The sequence below is a fragment of the Uloborus diversus genome, chromosome 8, assembly GCF_026930045.1.
Source record: "Uloborus diversus isolate 005 chromosome 8, Udiv.v.3.1, whole genome shotgun sequence".
Classification (NCBI taxonomy): domain Eukaryota; kingdom Metazoa; phylum Arthropoda; class Arachnida; order Araneae; family Uloboridae; genus Uloborus; species Uloborus diversus.
The window spans coordinates 67,113,856-67,138,107 of record NC_072738.1 but is presented as its reverse complement, the minus strand read 5'-3'; the positions used below and the strand labels follow the sequence as shown (position 1 = coordinate 67,138,107).

At 31.9% G+C, this 24,252-nt stretch overlaps 1 protein-coding gene across 1 annotated transcript in view; it reads right to left on the bottom strand.

Annotated features, from left to right (window-relative positions):
* Nucleotides 1-24,252, bottom strand: part of LOC129228405 (GPI transamidase component PIG-T-like) — a 25,689-nt gene continuing 1,437 nt past the window's right edge. Inside the window, exons 2-8 of the mRNA XM_054863084.1 lie at nt 23,874-23,958; nt 15,244-15,338; nt 12,481-12,700; nt 9,386-9,541; nt 8,034-8,271; nt 3,701-3,850; nt 1-203 (exon numbers count right to left, since the gene is read on the bottom strand). Coding sequence (XP_054719059.1) covers nt 71-203; nt 3,701-3,850; nt 8,034-8,271; nt 9,386-9,541; nt 12,481-12,700; nt 15,244-15,338; nt 23,874-23,958 — 1,077 coding nt within the window. The 3' untranslated portion in view covers nt 1-70. The remainder of the gene's footprint in view (nt 204-3,700; nt 3,851-8,033; nt 8,272-9,385; nt 9,542-12,480; nt 12,701-15,243; nt 15,339-23,873; nt 23,959-24,252) is intronic.

The following is a 24,252-nucleotide window of genomic DNA, read 5'->3' as shown; positions in this document are numbered from 1 at the left end:
TTAAGCTGTTACTAGAAATTTTATTAAGTGGAATGGCAGTATTTACAGAAATGGCAGTAAAAAAACATTATCACCGAGACCTCTCGTGAGTTTCACTTGGGTCTGAAACTGTTTCCTGGGGCTTTGAGCCCCACAAGTTTCGTATCTTCATCTTCAACTTTGAAAACATGGATTCCTTTTTCTGCTCGTCCACAGGGTGCAAACTAGAACAGAAACATTACAGTGAAATCAACCTTGACAGTCCAGATGTATATTTATCTAAAATATAAGAGCATACATATCCCATGTTTAAACACATACAAACATGCATACAATGGCATAGACAGGAAAACAATTCAGGGTGTGACGTGGTTAAAACTTCTGGGTTTCAGAGGAGGAAATATCCCCAAAATCCACCCTCTGAACGTGCCACTGCATGCACATAAATATACATGTACACATGAGGCAAAAAAATAGTTTATTTTGGAACGGAAATATATTTAAGTAGTTTTTGAAAAAGCAACATTTTCATCTTCAAGGTATACCTAAAAGCGCATTTTTTTTTTTTTTTTTTAATAATTGCAAATTACTCTATTGACTTTTTCTTTTTCTTTTTTTTTTTTTTTTTTTTTGCTTCAAGAAAACTAAAAGGAAATATTTTGTCCTTCAAAAACCAGATGATTGTAGCTATTTTGTAGAAAAGTACACTATCCTTTACAATAGCCAATGAGGAAAGAAAAGGAATTCAAGGATGTCCTAATGGGGAGGTCAGTGAGCAACTCTGCAATAGAGTGTTTGCTTGGCACATGTTTAATGGGCTTGAATGACTTAGATTTTTGACTTGAAAACAAGATTCTTATCAATATAATAGCAATTCAATTTTTCCTGTGTACATATAATTCAAACAGTATACTCATGAAGAATATGCTATCCAATCATGGTGAAGATGACTACAGATGAAAATGTAATTTAATATTGAAAAAAGAAAGCCTAAACACTTCAAATACTTTTTAATAACACCTGCATAAGTTGAAAGGGTATTTTCATTTTTGGAAGCGATATTGAATGACAAAAGGCAAGGCTGAACAACAGAAAACATTGAAGGGTACATTGTGGTTTATTGCCAGATAAATAATTATTGTGCATACATTTTTTGTACGAATGATTGCTTAAATATCCACAGAAGGAATTCAAAAACCTGGCTTTTTAGGACTTTCTTTTAACATTAGCAAAAATATGACTTGCTTATATTTTGCGGATGGCGGTGCAAAAATCTCTATAATTATGTCTTACTTTTGAAGTTTAATGAGGGATGAAAAGGGTGTAATGGCATACCCACAAAAGACACCTTTGACAAATAATATATATGTGATTCACCATCTTAAAATTAACTTTTTTTCTGATTTCAATCCAACAACACAACTGTGGTTTTTAATCCTGCCCTCAATGAGTTTAAGATCATATATTCAGGGAAATTTGGACCAGATTTCAGCTCAGGAAGATTAGTCGTTCAAAAACTGTATTTTCTAGCCTATGGGAGGATTGATTCTATGACCTTCGAGTTACTGACAGAGTCCTCACATTTACCAATTAACTAATCGAGCAACACTTTGGGAAGTTATACACTAAAGCAATGTGCAGTGTATAGCATTCCGATTCATTCTTGTTCAATTTATTTTGAAAGCATCAAAATGAATTGAAATCAATGCCTCTATTTTGTTAGAATTTTTTAGAAAGTTACACTGTGATTTATCATGTTAAAATTAATGTCTGGTTTCCCAATTTAAAAAAAAAAAAAAATCAAACTGTAGCTCAAAATTCTACAACGAGTTTATATTATAAATTGATGGAAATTTGGATCAGAGCTGTGCTGAAGAAAATAAATCAGAAAAACAATGTTTTTTGGCTGTTGGGAATTTGAACTCACAACCTTCATGTTATAAGCAGGATGATCTAACCAACTAAAGCTAATGGTTTCCATTTTGGGATATAAAAGTCAATCATTTTAAATTCAGATCAAACTAATTTTCTCTATGTAAAAAAGTGCATATTTTGCTGCATAATTTTAGGGACTTTTAGTGTAAATGTATTTCAATAGTTTTTAGTTCATTTAATCCAGGTTCTACTAACTACACATAATTTGTTGACTACGGAGCTTGGACAAAGATGTCCTAGAGAGATTTCCCCTTTGCTACCAACACTACAGTTTGACCACCGATAATATGGAAAGGCAAGCATGCAGTTTATTGGTGGAAATGGACGCATCCATTAGTTTACAGGGGTGGTAGTTTGTTCATCACAGATGTGCGCTTTTGGCTCTTAATTATTTCGATGCAGTTTTGTAAAAATGACAATTTGTTCAAGCCAATATTTTTTTTATCAAAACTATATTTGATCTATATTCTCATTATAAAAATTAATTCATTTATAACCGTACAACATATAATTTTAATCTTAACATTCCGCATTTACATTTATGGATGAAATGAGAGCATTTCATTTTCATTTTGTTGTTTCCATGGAGACTCTTTTCGCTTCCCCTCATCTTACTTTAGAGAATTCAATAAATTAATAAGGCGTTAGTGACATTATAAAACGTGTGTATCAAAATCCCATCGCTATTTTCATTTCCTTCCTGCTAGATTCCTTCAAATGGAATTAGCTTAACTTAATCGATTGTCAAATTACTCGTACTTGTGGTCAAACTGTAATGTTTGTATCCAAAAAGGATAGCCTTCCCTAATATGGTAAGCTATATTAATTTAGATTTCATTTACAGTACAGAACAAAGCAACAGTATGCATATTAATAATACACAATGGCAAAAATATGCATACAGCATAATAAATATTTTGAGTACCTCTCATAATCATAAATACATCTTAGCAATCTGTGATTCCCTTTTTAGAAACATTTTGTCAATTAAAATGGCTTGTTGTTGATTAAAACGGATGCTTTTTTTTCCTTGCCTTATGAATTGCATGTTGCTCTTTATTGAAGAAAACAAGAAGTCATCATTCAAAGCAAAAGTTATATGACTAATGTAAGAATAAATCTTTAGTCAAAAGATGGCATACAGAGATGACTACCAGCCATAAATTTCAAAGCAACATTCTCATCCTATTAATTTCTGATAACATTGTTTCAACTGAGTTCTAAGAATAATTATCTAACTTATAGTCCACAGTTGGTCTCTCTTAACTTGAAGTTCAAACATTTGGGGATTTCTATCCATTTATGAAGTTACAAACATCCAGAACAAGATGTCATGAATCAACATTTACTTATTTTTAAACCAAGAAAACCACTTGGTTCAAAACTGGAGTTTTTAAGACAGCGTATTATGCACTAGTACTCCCCTTAGTGCTTTTATGGTATTCAATCACAGAAAAATTAAACATTTCACTATTATGAGCTGTTCACTTAAATCAATCATCACAAAAAATTAGGAGCCTATTAAGATGCATTTAGGGAAGAAATCATGCTGGCAGGAGAAAAGTTCCCTAGGGAAAGTCAATGAAAGCAATAAGTTTTTTAAAACTTCAATCATGCAAATCAGTTGTAAAACATCTAATAATTGAAATAAATAAAGTGTAATACAGTGAGAAAGCATTGGCTGGATTTGAGGAAATGTTTATCATACTTTGAACTTAAAGAATAGCAGGACCTCATGCACTGTATTCCTAAAAAGAATTAAGTCTGTAGAAAAATGTGTTCTTACACTTTGGTGGTAATGTTGTGGATAGGTCCAAAGGCTAAGGCCACTACTGTACAGGTAAGACAGATGACATTATACGGCATGCTGAAGTCTGGAGTTGGTAGGGACACCAATAAGATCTGTGTGTGGACCCTTACAAAATGACCCTCAGAGCTGTAAGGGAATAAGAAGCATATTCAGGACAACATTTTACAAAAAGAAAATAATAAATAAATAAATTATTTAAAAAGTATTGCACACTACAGAAAAAAAAATTCCAATTACAGTGGCAAATAACGCAAAAATAGCACTTAAAATATATTATACGAGAGCCATCTAGAAAGCAAGGAATGTTTTGTGCTGGCAGGTGGGTGTGTTCCCCCACCACCGCTGCCATAAGATTTTTGACCTTGGCATTGCTTCACTTCAGTCTGGCATTAGCTGTGATCCTCTAGGGCTAGTTATTGCTTAGATGTGCGACTTTAAAACATCCGTTACAATTAAATATCTTGCCAAGTGTGAGGTTCCTAGTGTCATAAGAGCAAGAAGACTGTGCCCAATAGAAATTTACAGACTGAGGTGACTTTCACTTAGTGACTTTCCCTTATTCCCCAAGTTGAAATACTTTTTGCGCGGAAAGCGCTATGGCAGTGATGAGAAACTTAAAGCTGTTAATGACTGGTTCAAGAGCTTGGTGGCAACTGTATATGCAGAAGGAATAGAAAAAGTTTAGCACATTGAAAATATCTAAATCTCGACAATGAGTGTTAAAAAGTTGGTAAAATTTAAAAAGACAAAAATTACCAACGTTATTAAATTTGGTAAAAATAGTTTTAAAACATGATTGACTCCTTAGAGTCCAATTTGGGACACTAAAATGGATGGAATTAACAATATTAATTATTACAATAAAAATTAACAATTATAACAATCAATTAAGTTATATACAGACATGCTACAGCTTGATGAAGAAAAAAGCTGAACTTTACGCGTAACAAATAAAACCTTAGATGTTAACATTTGAGAGTAATTAATATACTTTCAAACAGGGAGCACAAATAATATTATTTTTATATATTTTTATATTGATTTTTTAAAATTCAATTACATTTTTTTTTTCAATTTTATTTTTTCAAAGATTTTAGTTACTTCAGATGGTAATGGACTCAGTCATAAATACAATCAAACTTTTGTTTAAATATTTTTTTTCTTAAATGTATTATGTTTAAATACTGAATTTTTTTTAATGAAAAAGCAGTGTTAAATTATTTTTAAGTTTCCTTTAACATCTGCACCCACAATTGCAGAAATTGTCCACAAACCCAATGAACACCAACCGATATTTTTAATACACATTAATTGATGTCTAATTTTTCTTTTTAGCTTAATGTAAAAGGAACTGATTGTGCAAACCATTCATATATCGGAATTAATTTTTTTTCCACGCTATCAATGTCGCGTAACTAACCACTGTCGGGAACAGCGTTCGATAATTTCAAATTGAATTACTCAACGTGAATAGAGAAAAAAAAGAAACAAGTTTGTTTGCTATTTTAAAGGATTTTGAAACGACTAAGACAAGAAATATTGAATCGCTCTTAAAAAACCATACAATCTCGTCGTGGACGATCGAGGAAGCTTGCTTTCCCTGGAAATACACCTAATCCGCGCGTTCGACACAAGCGCAGAATGATCTGCGCCTAAATAGTCAGCGAGTGCGCCAAGAGAATCGGTGAACTTCGAACTCCGCTGGCGTTCTATAGCTGTGGGCGTTCCGTAGGTGACGTCACTTATTGAACGCTAGCGGAAGGGAAGCATTGGAGAGAGAGCGATTTATTGCCAAGAATGGACATTCGCTGATAGCAAAGCTCAAATGCGTGTGCGCATCTGGACATCTCTCGCAAAAGGAATATTTTTCAAAACTCAGTGCGGGTGGAAGGCATGGAACATTTTATCATTTCAGTCACCCTCCCCCCTCCCTCCCACTATGAAAATATTAATGCAAATCTGTATCAATCTCAGGAATAATAAAATTCAAGGGGGGAAAAGCGGAAATCCGCGTTTCCGCGGAAAAGTAGCGTGTCTGTATATAGGACCTTTTAGAAAAAAAGAAGACACAAAAATCACGGCGCAATTAAAGATTGAAAACATTAAAAATATTACAAATAAGAATAAGACAAAAAATCATGATTATCAGTTCTGTAACACAAGTAGTAAATAAATTTGGATTGAATCTGCTTGAGAATTTTAGCTTTATTACTGTACTAGAAATCCAAAATAAGACTAAAGTACTTGAGGTTGCAGTGCCAAAGAGAAAAATTAAGCATTTTCAGCACTCATTAGAAAAATTATCAGTATTATTACTGGTTGTTGTTGTTTCTAATGCCCCTTGGAACATCCCAAGGTGATGGATAAAGAAGGCGTTAATCCATTTTTGAAGCTAATATAAGCGGCTTCCCTTTGACTGAGCCCCATTTAGGTGGAAGTCCGACTTTTGCTCAGACGCATAAGACAAATAGCACAACTCAGTTTTATTACAATACAAGGAAATCAGAAGAACACCCAGAGCAGTAGACGGGAATCAAATCCGCACCTATCTGCTTCCAAGCAGTTGCTGAGCAATACCGCTCGGCCACCGAAGCCCCATCAGCATTATTAAACCCAATATTAGCAAAAACGAAAACTAAAGAAGCATCTTTGACAATGTTCATAATCTTTCATGACTTTCTGCTTTGTATCTTAGAACAAAGGTTCTCAAACTTTTCCGGCTCATGGCACCCTTTGAAGAGTTAAGATTTTCTTACGGTACCCTAATCCATCTCTATTTTTTGAGATAAATGCAAAAGTGTACCAAATAAGGCTACCTTAGGATTCAAAAGCTAATATCTAGCTTCTTTATGATTGAATTGTAGTAGTTTTTGCATATTCAACAGATTACTCATAAAAACTTTTTAAAAAACAAAATAAAGTGAAAATTTAAGTTTCAATTATATTTTTCAGCAATTTTAGAACCTCCATAATATTTAGGGAAGAATGACGTAAGAACGTTCTGATCTTATTTTCCTGTACGTTTTGCTTCTGCATGGTTCACTGTTACTAGTATTTTTACAAAAAGTTGTTTTATTGTTCTTGTAGCCTAATTTTATATAGTTGACGAATTCACAAAGATAAATGTCATTGTGTACCGTCATTATTCTTTCGCAATTTGATAACCTAGAAAACAGATTGTTAGCCATTAAAGCCGTGGTTAGCCTTCATAACAGTCCAGTGTCCTTATAATATAATACCCGAGTATCGAGTGGAGTATTTGATCATGTGCTGCAATGCTGCACATATATGCCCAAATTGTATTTATGGGTGACAAAAACCCTCAGAAAATAAAATACCCTCCTCATATGAGGAGGGTATTTTATTTTCCACTTTTGCCTGCTTATTAAAAGCTGCGTGTTGATAAGGCTTTGTCATCAGTTAGGCTTCACGATGGTGATGATGAGGTCACAATCCAGAGAATTTTAACTATGCTACATTTAAAAAATTTTGGGATGGCCTTACTTGGCACACCCACCAAACATGTATATTGATAACATGGATACTTCATGGCACCCCTCCCCTCTTTCTACAACACCCAGTTTGAAAACCCCCCGTCTTAGAACAAAGGGTTTTCGTTCCATTAGCATAGAGAAGGACTTTTGGTTTGCAGATGGAGGGGTGCTCAATTAGGGTTTTTTATCCTTACATCTTAGAATTTCTTTTAGTAACTGTTAGAAGTATTTAACGTTCCCATGATTTTTCTCCCTAGTCAACAGGAATCTAAGAGCGTGAATCCTTATTGATGTAACCATGCAAGTCACACCATTAGATGATTTTTAGATATGAGTTTTAGAGTAATAAAAAACTACTTAGATAGAAGTTTGAGAAATTTTTTGAGAGGATTTGTAAGCATGATTGGAAAAAGCAGTGGATATGAATATCTGATTAAGTCATTGGGATTATTTTATTTTCTTGTTATCAATCATTCAACTTGCATCATAACCTAGCTCTTATGATTTTTGTTCCTATTAATTTTGATAGTACCTTAGAGTTTTGGACTTCTGCCTTAGTCTTTGCAACTTTTACTCATTCAATATTATGATTAATAAACAGTTTCACAAGTTATTCTATTGTAAATTACTTCCCTTTGCTATATGACATCTTTCAGTCTACTAAGTGTGGACATTTTGCATCTTGCATAATGTCTTTCGGTTTTACAACAAATGTGTAGGGCACAAAAAGAAAATCTTGCTTGTGCTTAGGCATGGTTCAGCTGGCATATTATCTAAAAAGAAGTGCAATGACAAAGGGGAAAGTATGAGCTCACTTTGATGATGTGCTAGAAGGAAAGTGAGATATGTTCCTGTCCGAATCCAAAATGCCACTGATGACTGCAGACCCAACATAGAAACCATGGTTGGCATCAGGAGGGTATTCAGTCCACTTTAAGAATGCCAGGTCATACTCCACACTCAACTCAACCACCGATTTGGGTGGAAGCGTCAGCATCAGTTCCAAATGGTGTGGGCGACTGCGATCCCGCGCAGGTTCATAATGCATCCGATCTGCAAATGGGGAGGAAATTGTACAATCAAGAAATAATTTTATTTCACAAATACAACACGACACTTGGTTTCAACTCAAGTTTTTTCTGACAATATTTGAACACAATTTCTCACAAAAATTAGTGTTAAACAGTTTTTTACAGGAAAATATGAGTCTATAAAAATAGTCAACTTTGTTATCATCACCCTTTGAACTTCCTATAAAATTTTATCGACATCTTAACTGGAATAGCTTCAAAATGCAAAATCCAATGACAACTTAAAACATAATAATGGAAATAAATTTAAAAATAAGTTGACATTCTTAGTTAGACTTAACTAACAAAACTTTGAATTCATGACAAAGACAAACTTAAAGTAATACAAAAATATTACTGTGGTGGAAAAGGTTTATTGTTTAATGGTAGGAGAAGAAAAATCACCAACATCAAACAACAAAAAAAAACAAAATGAGGAAAAAATAGGCCGATCATATTAAAAGTATTTCCGCAAAACTCCAGAACTTTCCAATTTTACACTAAAATACTTTCAAATAAAGTTTATTTCATGAATTACAATCTATACATCTTACTTTCTACTAAGTACTCATTTAGGAATCAATCAATACCTCGCCAAGGCCGCCCTCATGGGAGGTCATTGTGACCTTCCAAAAAAATTTATATTCACCAAATTTTATTCACAGTTTTGAAAATTCAGAGACAATATTGCCATGTTGAGGTTAATTTAATTTTTTATTCATAATGTCTCTTTTCATTATATTCCACTGCCTTTCAATAAAGGTGCTATTTTGCACAAAAATATTTGAAAATACCCAATATATACCTGCCAACATCTACTTGAAAAAAATCCAGTAGATCATTAAAAAATCCAGTAGATATTAACCACGGATTTTTCATTGTTAGTTAGGAAAGAAAGGATTTTTTTATTATCTTTCTTAGTACAACCAAATGTTCCTTACATCTTATACACAATCAAGAGAAATGATTAAAATCGAGGAATCTCACAGAAAAACCAGTAGAGTTGGCAAGTATGCCAACATTACATTTTTAGTACATAATTCAGAAAACAAATAACAGTAATCACCTTGTACAGTGCATCTAAGGAAGCAACTCACCAGGTTTAATATCTTTACTTCCGTGCTTGATGGCAAGTGTGTGTGTGTACAATCTCAAGTACCATGGTATTACATCTAAGTACACTATTTTAAGAGCCTTTTTTGGATGGTGGTTGTAGAATGTACAGTGAATTCCTCCCTGCTCTTGCCCAAAACCTTCATGAGTAAACAATGATAATAAAATTAATTTATATTTGCTGAAGATATACTGGGACTAACCTTAGCACTATTTAGGTATATAACGTTCTTAAAAAAATTTTAAAACATGCAGCCATAATGATAACTTTACCTCAGAGCCAGAGGAACATAAGACAGATTATGATAGTTTTGCAGTAAGGTCATTTCACAGTAATTTAGACATTTATGTAGAGTCTGTAGCGTGACCTTTTTTTGCCATAACTTTTTACTTTACTGTTTGATTAGCATATTATTTTATTTTGAGCTTTTCCTGCAAACACACCAAATCAAATTAAAATAATTTGCAAATCAAACAGTAAATTAAAAAATTATGGCAAAAAAAGGTCACGGTACGGGTTTTACATAAATGTCAAAAATACCGTGAAATGATCCAGTAGCAAAAAGAAAAAACTTTTTTCTGTCACATGCCAAGGATGGGACGCACGCTCTTTTAGCTCTGGTAAAAATTTTAAAAGGATTTCTCTTAAGAATGACGTTTACATTGTTCAATGCAGGATAAGCTTCTACATCTAATGTACAAATAAACAGAAAATCGCAATTTTAGGACTTATGACCTTCTGGCTCTGAGGTACAGATTATTATCACAGTAAGACACAGAACATTGACAAGATTTGCTAAAAACATACACGACAAAACAATTGGCTTGGAAGGGAAAAAACACATTTCTTTTTATTATTATTGATTTTAAATTTTTAGCATGAATATTATGTGCAGTTTATAAAGTTCTAAACCAATATGATAATTCAGCAATGACTTTTGTGAAATAAATAATTAAAGCTTTAAGAATCAACTTTGAAACGTAAAATCAAGGTTGAATAAATATATGAACAAATAATTAAGGTCAGCGGCAATGGAAGGGTGGTTTTTACAAAAAATCAATGGATTTCTGTCTGTGAGCATATCAAAATACATATTTTTTCAAAAACTGATGCATAGACTTTTATACACATCATAGTAAGTTGCTAAAAAAGAAAAAGCCAAGAATTTCTCATTAGTTACTTTTTTTAACTCAAATTTTAAAAACCGTAACGGAAGGATATTTTTGCAACATGATTTTCACGCTATCATGTTTTTCCTAAACGTTTAGCTAAACTATAAAAGAGAAAATTGTATAAAAATTAGATCACATACCGGAGTGTTCAATGGTTACAATTTAACCTCTAGTTTTAACAGATAAATATTTTAAGCACATAAATTATACATTTGTTAAGGGTAACGGAAGGACAGTAAGGGAAGGACAAGAAATCCAAAGCAATTAAACTTTTAAACTTGGTAAATTTCAACTTAAAAATATTTATTCAGATAATACAGCAGTCTGAAACAATGATATCTAATGAATGAGCCATCTGTTACAATTCTGAATTCTTTAAATACTCAATAATTTTATCAGAATCCATAGAACATTTAAATTCTTTCTCAGGAAATACAAAGATCATTACCGCATTATTATGCATTCTCAAACAAGCTATTTCTATTCCTTTACCTTCTATATGAAGTACTTGTCTAATATTGCTCTTTGTTAATTTCTTTCCCTTCCATCCAACTAACAAAACTTGTCCAAACATTAATGAATCATTTGGCATATTCTTTATGATTTGGTGTTTTTGATTCAGCTGTATCTTCATTTTTGATATTAGTTATAACTGTCCTCAGTCTGTTGAACTGGAAGGGAAATCTCCTTCGATTTGCTGAAGTAGATTTGTTGAAGTACTTACTATAACTTGTTACAGGGTCTTGTAACAGAAGTTAATCAAGTTATACTAACTTGTTACAGGGTTCAAATAGTGCATATTTTGGGTGTCAGGATGAGAATGAATATTACTCCATCTTTGTGAAAGTAGATCTTTAAATTTACTGATCTCTTCGTAGTTCGTTTAACAGTTAAACCAGTGCTCTCAACAGTCCTTTCCTGTGACTTATGGCAACAAATCTGGAAGCAGTTTCAATATTGTATTGTTCCAATATAAATTTCAAGTTTGTAAGCAAATGTTTCTGCTTGAATTGACTTGTCATATCACAAACATGTCATACCAAAAAGATTTTCACATGCTTAGGAATTTTAAAGTGTAGTTTTCTTGATTTTCATCACATACAATAGAAAAAATAAAATCATAAAACATTTTTTTGAAAATGTAAATAAAAATTTATTTTTTAAATAAAAGCACTTATAATTTTGTTCAAATATTACTTATATAAGTTTGAAATGTGACAATTAACTTTAAACAATAGTTTGTTTTCTATTAGCATCCTTACATATTACCCTGTATCAGCTTATAGATAAATGTCCTTCCGTTACCGTGTTTTTTTATCCTTCCGTTACCATTAAAAACCATATAAATTAAACATCTATTAAAATTTTAACTATGCCTCCTTGACAAGGGACAAAATTCTGCTTTGCTTAAAAAAACATTGGTTTCTAGTTGAGATGTAGTATTTCGGTAACGGAAGGACATCAAATTGTCACCTCAGTAATGGACCTACTTGATGGTTGAAATAAAAGAAATTTGAAATTACTTACCAAAAAGTTAAACTAGACATTCAAAAGATAAAAGTTAACCTAAATATTATTTGCTGATAATAAGTTTGTTCAAATGACAGTATGTAAGAAAACAGAGATTTTTTGCTCTGTAAAAACATAAAGAGAAAACTTGATTTTGCACTTGATTTTCTTAAAGTCATCGAACTATTTGGAAAAAACAGATTCAAGAAATTCATTTACTTCTAAAGAGAATGGTATATGGCAAGTGGCAGAATATTAATTTTAAAAATTCAAGTGTCATGTCTCTTTTTTCCTGGAATTCACCTTAAACTAAAAAACAAAAATTCCAAACAAGGAGTTGATGAATAGTTAAAGGAAAGCTGTTATTGAAAATGAGTGAATTGTGAATTTAATATACCTGTGATTTTACGATCAGCATGGAGCACAGGAGGCATTATGATTCCATAAATGTGAGGTTTTTTATAGGTCGCCCCAACATTCACATACCGAGACTTCTCCAGAATATCCTTTAAGTCAAAAACAGCAAAGGTCTTTTCCGGCATGGAGTTGCCTTCCCTCAAACTCTCCTTGTGCACCATTTCTGACGGCTCCAGATTCAGTTGAAATTCTGAACCAGACTTTTTAAAAAAAGATACATTTATCAAATTGAAACAAATATAATCTGAGTATTTTTAAAGAATAGATGTAGAAAGATAGTCATGAACCATAAAATGGAACAGACTATCATTATCCGTGCTTACAGGAAGAAAAAAAACATTGATTGACAAAAGTTATCTATGTAAAAAAAGGTTTAAAATTTAACCAATTTTAATAACTTTACATTCAATATATCTAACACTTTTCTTTTTTTCATATCATGGGTGGAAAACACTCAGTCCGTGTGGGTTTTTGAGAGGTTTTCTGGTTCTGGAGTTTTTGTATGAATTATGCATCAGCTGCAGTTGTTCATTTTGGAGTTAAATAGTATAGATGAAAATACAAAAATAAGAGTACAAAAGGAAAAAATGTCATTTTTAATCTTATTTTATGTAAAAATAAATAATCTAACATAACTAAAAACTAAATTTAATAAAGTAAATATAGAACACTGAAAAAAAAAATAGAATTACAAACGTTAGTATTTGACAATGACACAATTGTTTTCCCATGAATATCAAGATAGATAAGGATTTTTCACAGAAATCTACTTTTGTATTTAAAACCTACTTTTGCATATAATGAAACATTAACTGCTGTTACTAAATATTTATAGGTAATGCAAAGACACACTTGTCAATAAATATGCATTTTTGGGGAGAGAGTTTAATTGCTTTCGTAATTAATGTTTCTAATAAATATGCATGATAGAACACAACAAATATATTAAGTTTACACGAGAAATTCAGTGTTAGGGATTGATTGATTGATAAGAACAAGCTGGTCCAGTGCCTGGTTATCAGATTGATTCATAAGAACACGCTTAGATAACAGTTGACCCAGTGCCTGGTTGTCATTCTTTTTTTGAGGGGGGGGAGGTAGTTTGGAATTTTTTAACAGGTTTGGGCACATAATCAATCAGAAATGTGCAAATAAATGCGTTTTAAACTTTCTACATTATGAAAAATAGAAAAATAAAAGTCATATATTTATTCAATAAGTTACCGCCCTATAGACAGGGCTAAGGCAGAAATACATGAAATTCACTGCCACGGTGTATTTCATGTATTTCTGCCTTAGCCCTGACTATAGGACGGTAACTTACTGCCTTGTCTTCAATATTCAAGTTGTACCGAACCATTGCTTCGGTCACTCATCTGGTCAGTGCTAATTCTGTATTAGCTACCAGTTTGTTTGGCACTCTTGGCTTCCTTAAGAGGTTTTCCACCTCCAGCTCAGTCACTCCTATGCCGGGCTGATGAGTGCTAATAAGCACGAAACTGTAGTCCTCAGCTGGAATTGACTGAGCTGGCGGTGTATTTCATATGTCATATATTTAGTTAAACGGGACATTTTTTTAATGCAAAAAAAATAAGAATTTTTTCAAGAGAACCAAGTTTAATCAACAAAAATGCTGGAAACATAACCTTGTTTTTCATATATTAAGTATTGATAGTGGTTAAACATAAGCAAACTACGTATGTGCTGAATGTGTATGTTTGCATTGCATTATCTTTAAAGAATAATTCACCAATTATAGACTTTTAGATTTGTTTGCATAGAAATTTATTCCCATTTAAATTGTGTTTCATTGAATTTCTTTGTTCATTTAAATTTACAATAAAAATTACGCAACAGACTAGTAATAAAGCAATAAAAGTTTTTAAAAGATTTAAGAATAAACCCATGCAACAAACTTTTAGAACAACAATTGATGAATTTTAAAAACCAAACAAAATTCTAGCTCAAATTAGGATGCAGTGGAATGAAGAAAGGGTTATGATTATTATCTTCAATTTTAAAAAAATATGCTTTAAATAATTTATTTCTTTACAATGAGTAATATATATAAATGTCATTATAATGCATATGTTACTGTTAACGTCCAAAATCAACTATGAAAGTCGGGAAATGTTGATTTAGGTAGAGAATATAAACATTCACATACCAAAGACATCGATGGAAGACTGAATTTTGCTGATAATGCAAAACTCAACATTCTCCAATTTTGGTTTTCACAGTAACATATATTACTTACAGTGTAGTATAGTAGTAAAATGTCTACCAGTTTGGACATTATAAAGTTACTTTGTAAACTTCAATGCTTTTTTTTTTTAAAGTCATTTTTTTAACTAAGAAAAGATTGTAGTTACATTAAAAGGTATTAAAGTTTATGATCCACTTTTAAGTAATTTTGCAAAAGGTTTATTATATTTCAATTTGCCATACTTGTAACTGACATTTTTACTCACTGTACAATCATGCTATTTATTTTGATTTTATGCAAAATGAATATTCACTACTTAACATAATTTTTAAAAGTAAAATTGAAGAACATAAGTAATATTTAATGAAATACTTAAGCATGTAATTGAAGATCATGACTTTCCATGACCAATTTTGATCATGGTCAAAATCCATAACTTTCCAGTTGTGTGGATACCATGCAGAGAACTATAAAGCATAACATGACAAAAACAAGAATTTCAAATCAAAATGTAGTTACAATAAAAGCGTAACTCACTTTATTGGATGAGGTATCTACATACACTTTACTAGTTGTAGCTATTGGGCAAATGGTGGAGAGAGGGCTGCCAAACAGTTTGACAAAGGACCAATCTAAGAGGGAGAAAAACATTTAAATTTTGAAAAACAATAATATTTCTTAGTTTGAATTTATTACTATAGTGTGAGTATACATTAGGGATGCACCAATAAGCAAATGGGTCAATTACTAACTAATCATAGACCATTTTGGAAATTAGTCACAAAATTCAGACAAAAAAACATCATATCCTTATATATTATTTCTGTAGCCTGTTTTTTGTTGCTACGCAAGACTTCCTCATTTCTTGATCGATTTCTTTGATTTACCCCTCATTTTAAAGCTTATCGCGTAGGCTAATAACGAAAAATAGACCCAAGGTCTAAAAATTGTTTTTTATGTCAAAAAAACCTGTTTTAAAGCACCGGACTGAGGTTTTCGGTTAAATTTATAAGTTTAACTTGCACTGTACCCAATAGAGCTGAATGGCTGGATCGGCAGAACGTTTGACTGGTAACCAGAAGAATGAGTGTTCGGGCACAGCCTGGACGATCTGTATCGAAAAATTAGACAAACTTCATGCATTACATAAAGACTTAAAATACAATAAATAATACAAGTGAGGTAGTAAAATAAATGAGATGGGAACGCTTCTTGCTGTTGCGAAACCCTAATGCAGCCTGTAAATAAATTTATTCTTATTCAAGAAGTTTTTTTTTCAAACTTTGGCTCTGCTCAGAAAGCTAAAATATAATGTTTGCATTAAGAGAAGTATCAGGTTTAAGGTTTCAGACCTTTTAAAAAATAGTTTTTATTGTGCAGATTTTTTTTTTTTTTTTTCAGTTTGAATCTGTGCCAATTAATATCTCTTTAATGTTTCCTTGTTTTCCGTCATATGCTCACATGGGCAGGACTGTATTTGCCACAACCTGTTTTTTCACATGCACAAGTACTGCTCTTTCACGAGTCACTCAGTCACATTTTTTATGATATTTATGTTTGTATTGAAAATACGTACAGCTAAAACGTGAGCGATGATCACATTATCACAACGTTGTCTTTTACGAGGTTTTGTTGCTGATGTCTTCAAATTACATGCCTTCTTTTGTGCGTTTACTTTTTTCCGCTTACTTTTTCGATTCTTCTTCATAATGTTCTTTCTTTGAAATTTTTAAAGAACGAAATGCCACATGAAAGGATTTGAAGTACAGTGCGGAGTTCCGTACGGGTCGACTAGTTGGATATATTATTATTTTATATTATTATTATTTTATTCTATTTATTAATTTATTTTTTGAATGGGATTTTTTTTTTAAATCGTGGATGAGAAAAAATCCTTAAGGACCGGGAAAATTTTGCAGAGTATTGGTGCTGGTTCGCTAGTTGACCAATAAATAAACTAGAGCCTATATAAGCTATCGCATATGGGTCATTCCATACAGATCCAACGAATGAGTTCGCTCGACCATTTTTAATTTTTTTGAAACTCATATCCCAAAAAGATGCATATGAATGATGTTTAAAACCACTTTTATTTTTTCTTTAACCTTAACCCTTGAGTTTTTAGAGGTCCTCGAAAGTTATTTTCGCAGTCAAAAATGGGACTTTTAGACCTTTGCATTTTGGCCAAAATCTATTTGAATTACATTTATGGCAGTTAATTTTACGCTTTGATGTTAAAGTACATAAGATGATAGTCTCACATGCTGAGTTACGTGGCTGTAGCTTAATAATTAAAATAATGGCAGCAGGCCAAAGTTCAAGGTCAAATGTAAAATTTTTACTCATTTCAAAGGGTCATAATTCGCTTAGGGGATAAATAGGCTGTGGGACGAAGGCATAAAAGATGCGTAAAAACATGGTTTTGTTTGCCAACTTCGGGGACTACAAAAAGTGATATTTTTCTGAATCCTTAGTGTCTACAGATGAAAAAAACCCAATGTTCACAAAAAAATAGTGTCTCATAATTTTTTTTACAGATCATTAAAGATACATGAAAAGGAGTGAAACTGACAAGCAAGAGGCAGACAAATTTTAAATACATAAAATATATTATACATGTACATTTAAAAAATTATGCATGTACGTTAAAAACATTATGTATGTACATTAAAAAAAAATAGTTTTTTTCAAGAAGCAAACTCTTCATTCTGTATCATCGTCATTATCACTAAATTCATCTATAAAGTTTTTGCGTATAGAGTTATTTTCCTCTTGAGAGTTTATACAGCTACAGTCATTAGAGGAAAATTATGTGCATGAACAAGTTTACGTCCTGCATGTAATACATCTCTTCGAAGAACACAGAGTTTTCGGGCATGCACAGGAGACTAGTTTTTTGAACATTATCTGATGCAATGGGAATAGTCCTCCTTTGTATTTCAATACTGCCCGCATTTATAGTCCATCCAACATTCTGATGAACTGGGAGCATTGATCGAATCATTGGTGCTCTAACTACAGCCGGTGGATCAAATTTGCCCCTTGAAGCTGACTCATGTGCCCGTCGTAGTATTCGGAATTAAAAAACAAAAAATATATTCTAAAACCCTCCAAAACTACTAGTAATCTGCTTTCGACGTTATGAATTTTGAAGTTAAGTAGTCATAAATTGATTTCTGAAATACAGATGCAATAAAATAAGCATGTAGTAATAATAACAGCAATTTTGGTTTGTAATTGTCTTTCGTTTCCCTTGTTTTCCCATGCTATCTAGAAAAACTTAAATCATATAAATAAATTTGATATTTGTTCTGGCCCACGAGATTCCTATTAATGTGAGTTGTGGCCCGTAGGTAAAAAATAGTTATTCACCAATGGATTAAATTATTCAAGCATCAGCAATGAATATTTGCTTAATAGTTAGTGCACAAACAAGGGGTAGGGTAGGAGCCAGAGTCAGGAATTTGTTCTTTTTCACTCCAGCTCCGCAGCCTCGGTAAAAACATTTGCGCTTTAAATTCATTTCATTTTGATTCAGTCATATTTATCTGACTTTCGTCAATGTTATAAGTCTACGAGGTATGGTATTTCTATATTGATTAATAACTTTCATTTCTATTTCTTGGTCACCAAAAACTGAGAATGTATTCAGAACCTACTCCATTTTTTTCAATTTTTGGTGACATAAAATAATTTTTCGCGTTGGCGTTAATGTTAAAAAAAAAAATTAACTGTCAAAAAAATGGCTCTAAAATGGCTAATTAAAAAAAAAAAATTTAAAAATGTTCTTCATCAGGAGCGTTTTCCAGAAGTTTTTCTTAAACAAATCCGCCTTTAAGTTCGCATTTTATATTTGCCTTAAATTTTTCCCGCAAGCGCTAATATGAAGTGCTTTGAACTGTTCAAAGTTGAACGAATGATTATTCAAATCAAAAAATGAAATACCGGAATTAGGTGTCATCGGGGAAATCTTAAAAAAAAAAAAAATTTGTTTGAATCGAACAATTTGTTCATTTTTTGGGGGGGGGGGGAGCACCGACAGACACACATTTTCCCCATCTCTAATTCCTACTTTCGAATTTGATATTTATTTAATAATTATATCTATTTTTGTCCTTTTTATTTTGTACTAAGCAATATTTTTACGATACATTAATTTTAGCCCATTAAACCACCTTTCATGTTCTTATTCAGCAATCACGATTGCTTATTGTTCTCACGTGACCGTCTTTGATGCCCGTGCCTTTTTCAGCTTGGACCAGGGGCCTCTGCAGCACTACCGCCCACCATCCTCTGTAGGCGCGTCTCCTCTAGTCCTGAGCAGTGTCCCCTGGAACCCGCTTCTCCTGGGCGGTGGCGTCCATGTCCTAGTCACACACTTACACTCACAGACGTGCACGTTTATACATACATACACACACCTACAAGCGTACACACAGATCTACGCACACACACAACTATACACACGTAACCATCCAGGAGAGAGGGGCAGGCTTGGGGGTACAGGAGCCGTTTCTAGAAACAATAACTCCAATGAGTAATGTCCTGTCGCAACTCGTGATTGCGAAACACAAAAAATGAATTCAAAATTTCAGAGCTCAAATTATTTTTTAATTTTATTTTACTTTGACGAGAAAGTAGGCTAAAAATGAACTCAAAATATCGTCTATAATCAAAAAACATTATTATTAAAAAAGTAAAAGATAAAACGTCAGGATATATGAAAGTGAAATATACATTTTAATTTTTAATTTATCGTCTGCTAATGTTTAATTTTATAATATTTTTTAAACATGTATTGGCATCTTTTAGAGTTGTTTATATTCTTAAGATTTTGTAGGTCAATTATTACTATTCGGTGATACATTAATACCTTTTTTGTGTAGTAAAGGACATCTAATTTTTTGTACTTAACAATGTCTATGTGCGCTGGCTCTAGTGTAATAAACAAAATCTTGAGATTAAGATCATTCAGAGCAACGGATTGATACAAGTTTTGATTTCCTTTTAGTTACAAAATTACTAAACAAAAGTAAGTAATTTAAAACGTATTAATATATTTAGCAACGAAAAATTGAGGAAAACAGTAAAATTTCGGTTGAAAAACTGTTTATTAAATTTTTAGATTATAAATATTGTGTTTAATAGCGCCATCTAGAGACAAATTGTTTTGTGTAAGTGCTAACAGTCCACGGAACATAGTTCCTATTTCAATTACTAATTAAAACTTAATGAGACAGTTCCAGCGTGTGAACATTGTATTTTTCTATTGAGTTCATCATTAATAATAGATTTCAAGCAAGTTCACGTAGTCCCTAAGATTGGTAAACGAACTTGAACGATATTTGCGCTTGGCCCATAGACTAAAAAACACAAAGTGAAATATGGCAAAAACTAATCACTGGAGTCACACTAATGAGAAAATGTAGCTGTAATTGTGTGTTTGTTTACCCTTTATAAATTACAGCCCCTCAAAGATCAGAAAATTGAGAAAAATGACATTTTTAGACCCCTGTAAACCAAAAGGGGATGGAATTAAAAATAAAATTTCTTGGTCAATTGAATATTCCATTCAAGTACTATACATGTTATATAAATTGTTTTGTGTATTTGGTTTTTAAAAAAGATACAGGTCCTTGAAATTGAGCAATTTTGCTAGTTAATTCACACTCTAAAACAGAAATAAAAAGTGTGAAAACTTCATTGCACTTTCTTAAATTACGTATAGTGCGCTCTATGTAATATATTACACTGGAAAAAGATATTTTAAGTATAAAAATAATTATTTTATTTTGATAACTTAGAAATATTTGGACATAAATGAGTAGTTCATACATGATTAACAGCTTAAATAGTTAATTTATAGACTATCTACACACACAAATTTTCAATACATACAAACATTTGCTCTGTACATTAACTTATGTAACTTGCCTAAACACGTGCAAAAGCATTATCTACATAGTTAAAAGGAAAAAAAGGTGTGTTTTTCATTTCTTGCTTCAGTGTATAGTTTTAAGAAAATGAACTCACACAGTAGTACTATAGTTCTGGTGGTGACACAGCATGTGGCGTACTGAAATACTTTACTCAAATACACAACAAAAATAGAAAGAACTTTCTTAATTTATGTAATCATGAAACGGATGTCAACTTGAGAGCTGAATGGCATTTCTATGCAATATCACATGGTAATGGACATTGTAGCAGAATCAGAAGAACCGTAAAAATAATTGATACTAAGACTATCTTGCAAGGAACTACTAGAAGTCACATTTTAATTCATACAGAAATGTATACCTTCTGCATTTTTGCTACTAAACATTGCATGTATCCTTGTGAGCATTCAGTATATTAAACTAGGTGAAAAAATGCTGCAAGAAATGTTTAAATCTGCAAATAAAATTCCCAATACAACACTTAATCACTGCTTTATGCCACCGTATTTAAATATTATCACTGCAAAATTATTGTCTCTTAGCAATAGGTATGAAGAATGGTATGTTACTAAAAAGACAATCAAAAGAAAATGCCCATTATTGTCAGAAAAGTTATTACATAGCTTGTGTTGATCACTAAATTTAGAACCCCTGTCACTGTCTTGCTCATAGTACATTTTCAAAGTATCAAATTATGAATGTGCCTTGGTAAAGCATTCCAAAACGCCATATACTTCAGTCACATTACAACTTACTAGGTGACTACTAGGTGAGTTCATTTTTTCAATACTACACTCAAACAAGAAATAAAAAACGCACTTTTTAAAATTTAAATTTTGTATATATAATGTTTTTGGATATATTTAAGGCAATTTAGATATGTTAATGTACAGAGCATATGTTAGTGTGTATTGAAAATTTGTGTGTGTAGATAGTCTATAAATTAACTACTTAAGCTGTCAATCAAGTATGAACTACTAATTCATACCCAAATATTTTTAAGTTATCAAATTAAAATAGTTTTTTTTTATACTTGAAATATGTTTTTTCGGTATAATATATTATATAGGCCATTTAAGAAAGTGCAATGAAGTTTTCACACTTTTTATTTGTTTTAGAGTGTGAATTAACTAGCAAAATTACTCAATTTCAAAGACCTGTATCTTTTTTAAAAACCAAATACACAAAACAATATATATAACATGTATAGTACTTGAATGGAATATTCAATTGGCCAAGAAATTTTATTTTTAATTCCATCCCCTTTTGGTTTACAGGGGTCTAAAAATGTCATTTTTCTCAATTTTCTGATCTTTGAGGGGCTGTAATTTATAAAGGGTAAACAAACACACAATTACAGCTACATTTTCTCATTAGTGTGACTCCTGTGATTAGTTTTTGCCATATTTCACTTTGTGTTTTTATCCCCTAAGCGAGTTATGACCCTTTGAAATGAGTAAAAATTTTACATTTGACCTTGAACTTTGGCCTGCTGCCATTATTTTAATTATTAAGCTACAGCCACGTAACTCAGCATGTGAGACTATCATCTTATGCACTTTAACATCAAAGTGTAAAATTAACTGCCATAAATGTAATTCAAATAGATTTTGGCCAAAATGCAATCTAAAAGTCCCATTTTTGACTGCGAAAATCACTTTCGACGACCTCTAAAAAAATCAAGGGTTAAGATTCGAGAAAAAATAAAAGTGGTTTTAAACATCATTCATATGCATCTTTTTGGGATATGAGTTTCAGAAAAATTAAAAATGGTCGAGCGAACTCATCCGTTGGATCTGTATGGAATGACCCATATGCTTTCATTTAGCTATAATTGCCAACGTTTGTATTATATATTTGAAGTTTAAAATAATTCCTTTTGTTGAAGGGTTATATTCTTACAATAAAAAAATACATTCAGTGAAATAGTTTTTGTTGTTTTTGTTGAGCATCTTAATATTTTAATTTATTGTTAATATTACTAATAGTGAATAGGTTATTTACTTTTTGAGCTGCATGAAAACTTTTTTTAAAAAAATGGCAACCAAAAGTGTAAAGTGGTAACCTTTTTATGTGAATGTGGTCGCCAGTGGGTACATTTCAGAAATCCTACTAGTCTAGAAATTTATGCTAGGAGCTCCTTTTTCAATGAAAAAGAAGTAAAATATGTGACCTTAAAGGTAAAAGAACATTGAATAAAAATTTAAATGAGTAAAAGTGAACTTTAGTGAGCTGTTATTTTATCTACAAGCTCATTTTATTGAAGTTTTATTTGGAAATATAACTCAGCAAATATCATGCTTTATTAATAGTTTTGATCATTTATATTTTCAGAACAAAAAGTATTGTTCTATTTCTTAATACCAACAAATAACAAAAATTAATACAGTAGACCCTTGTTTTTTGTGGGGGGTAACGTTCCAAAAAAATGTCGCGTAAATTAAGATTTAATTGCAGGGTTAAAATAGGGGTTAGGTTCCGTAGATGAAAAAAATACTTCATCCTAGTCATAGAAAAATATATATAAGTTTAATGTGACTTATTCCAGTACATATGCACAACATGTATAAAGAAAGCATAAATTAATTTTGTGTTTATAAAAAGGAGCTAGATATGATAGTAGTTTGGCAGCTATTAAAAATTTTTCTCTGGAGTTTTTTCCAGAGCATTAATGTATTTATGATCACTTGCGTCATTTCCATGAAGAAATCCTCCTTCACTAACAACTCAGAGAGCATTTGCTATTGTCAAGGAACGGCTCAAAATTTTCAGTGTTAACGTTTTCGGTATTGTGTCATGAGTGAGGGTATCCTCGTTGGTTTCATTCTCTTTTGTCACTCCTAAAAGATCTTCTATCAGTGAGTTCTGAACTGTGTGAGTTTAATAACTTTACTTCTGGAAAGAGCTCTGGAACCAATTGCATCAAATGTCTCCAGTGGCCCAAGCTCGATTATCAGCAGGCCAAAATGCAGTTGGTTACGCGTAATCTGCAATCTTTAAGAGTTTGGATTTTGAAAGAGGGGAAAATTTTATCTGTTTGCATTGCCACATCCGTGTAAAACCAAAACTCATCCATGTAAAATAAAATAAAGGTGTCAAGTCTTAAACCATGTATAATCCAAACCGCATAAAATAAACCTGCATAAAGCGAGGGTCTACTGTACTAAAATATTTCACATTCAAAATAAATAAATTAACATTTTTAATGCATGCACACAAAACTAATACCTTGCTTCCCATTTTGCTGAACAGGTGGATCAAATACCACTGACACTGATTGGGTCAGTTCAAGAACTACTTTTGAGCAAGACTCCTAAACAATAAGAATAATTTGTATCAAGGTATAATTTCTACACAGCAACAATTGAAGGTTGGTCATTGCACAGACTGTGTTCATCAATTTTTGTGAAACTTCCATTAATGGTTAAATATCTTTACTTTTGACTCTCAAATAACAAATATCAAAGAGCACAGTATAAAAAAAACAAATAATAACAAACAAAAAAAATTAAATAAAAGTTACACACATAACTAAGTTGTATGTGAAAGTAAATGAGAAAAGTACAACACTGAGGAAGTAAAACTGCATTTAAAATCCTAACCCTTG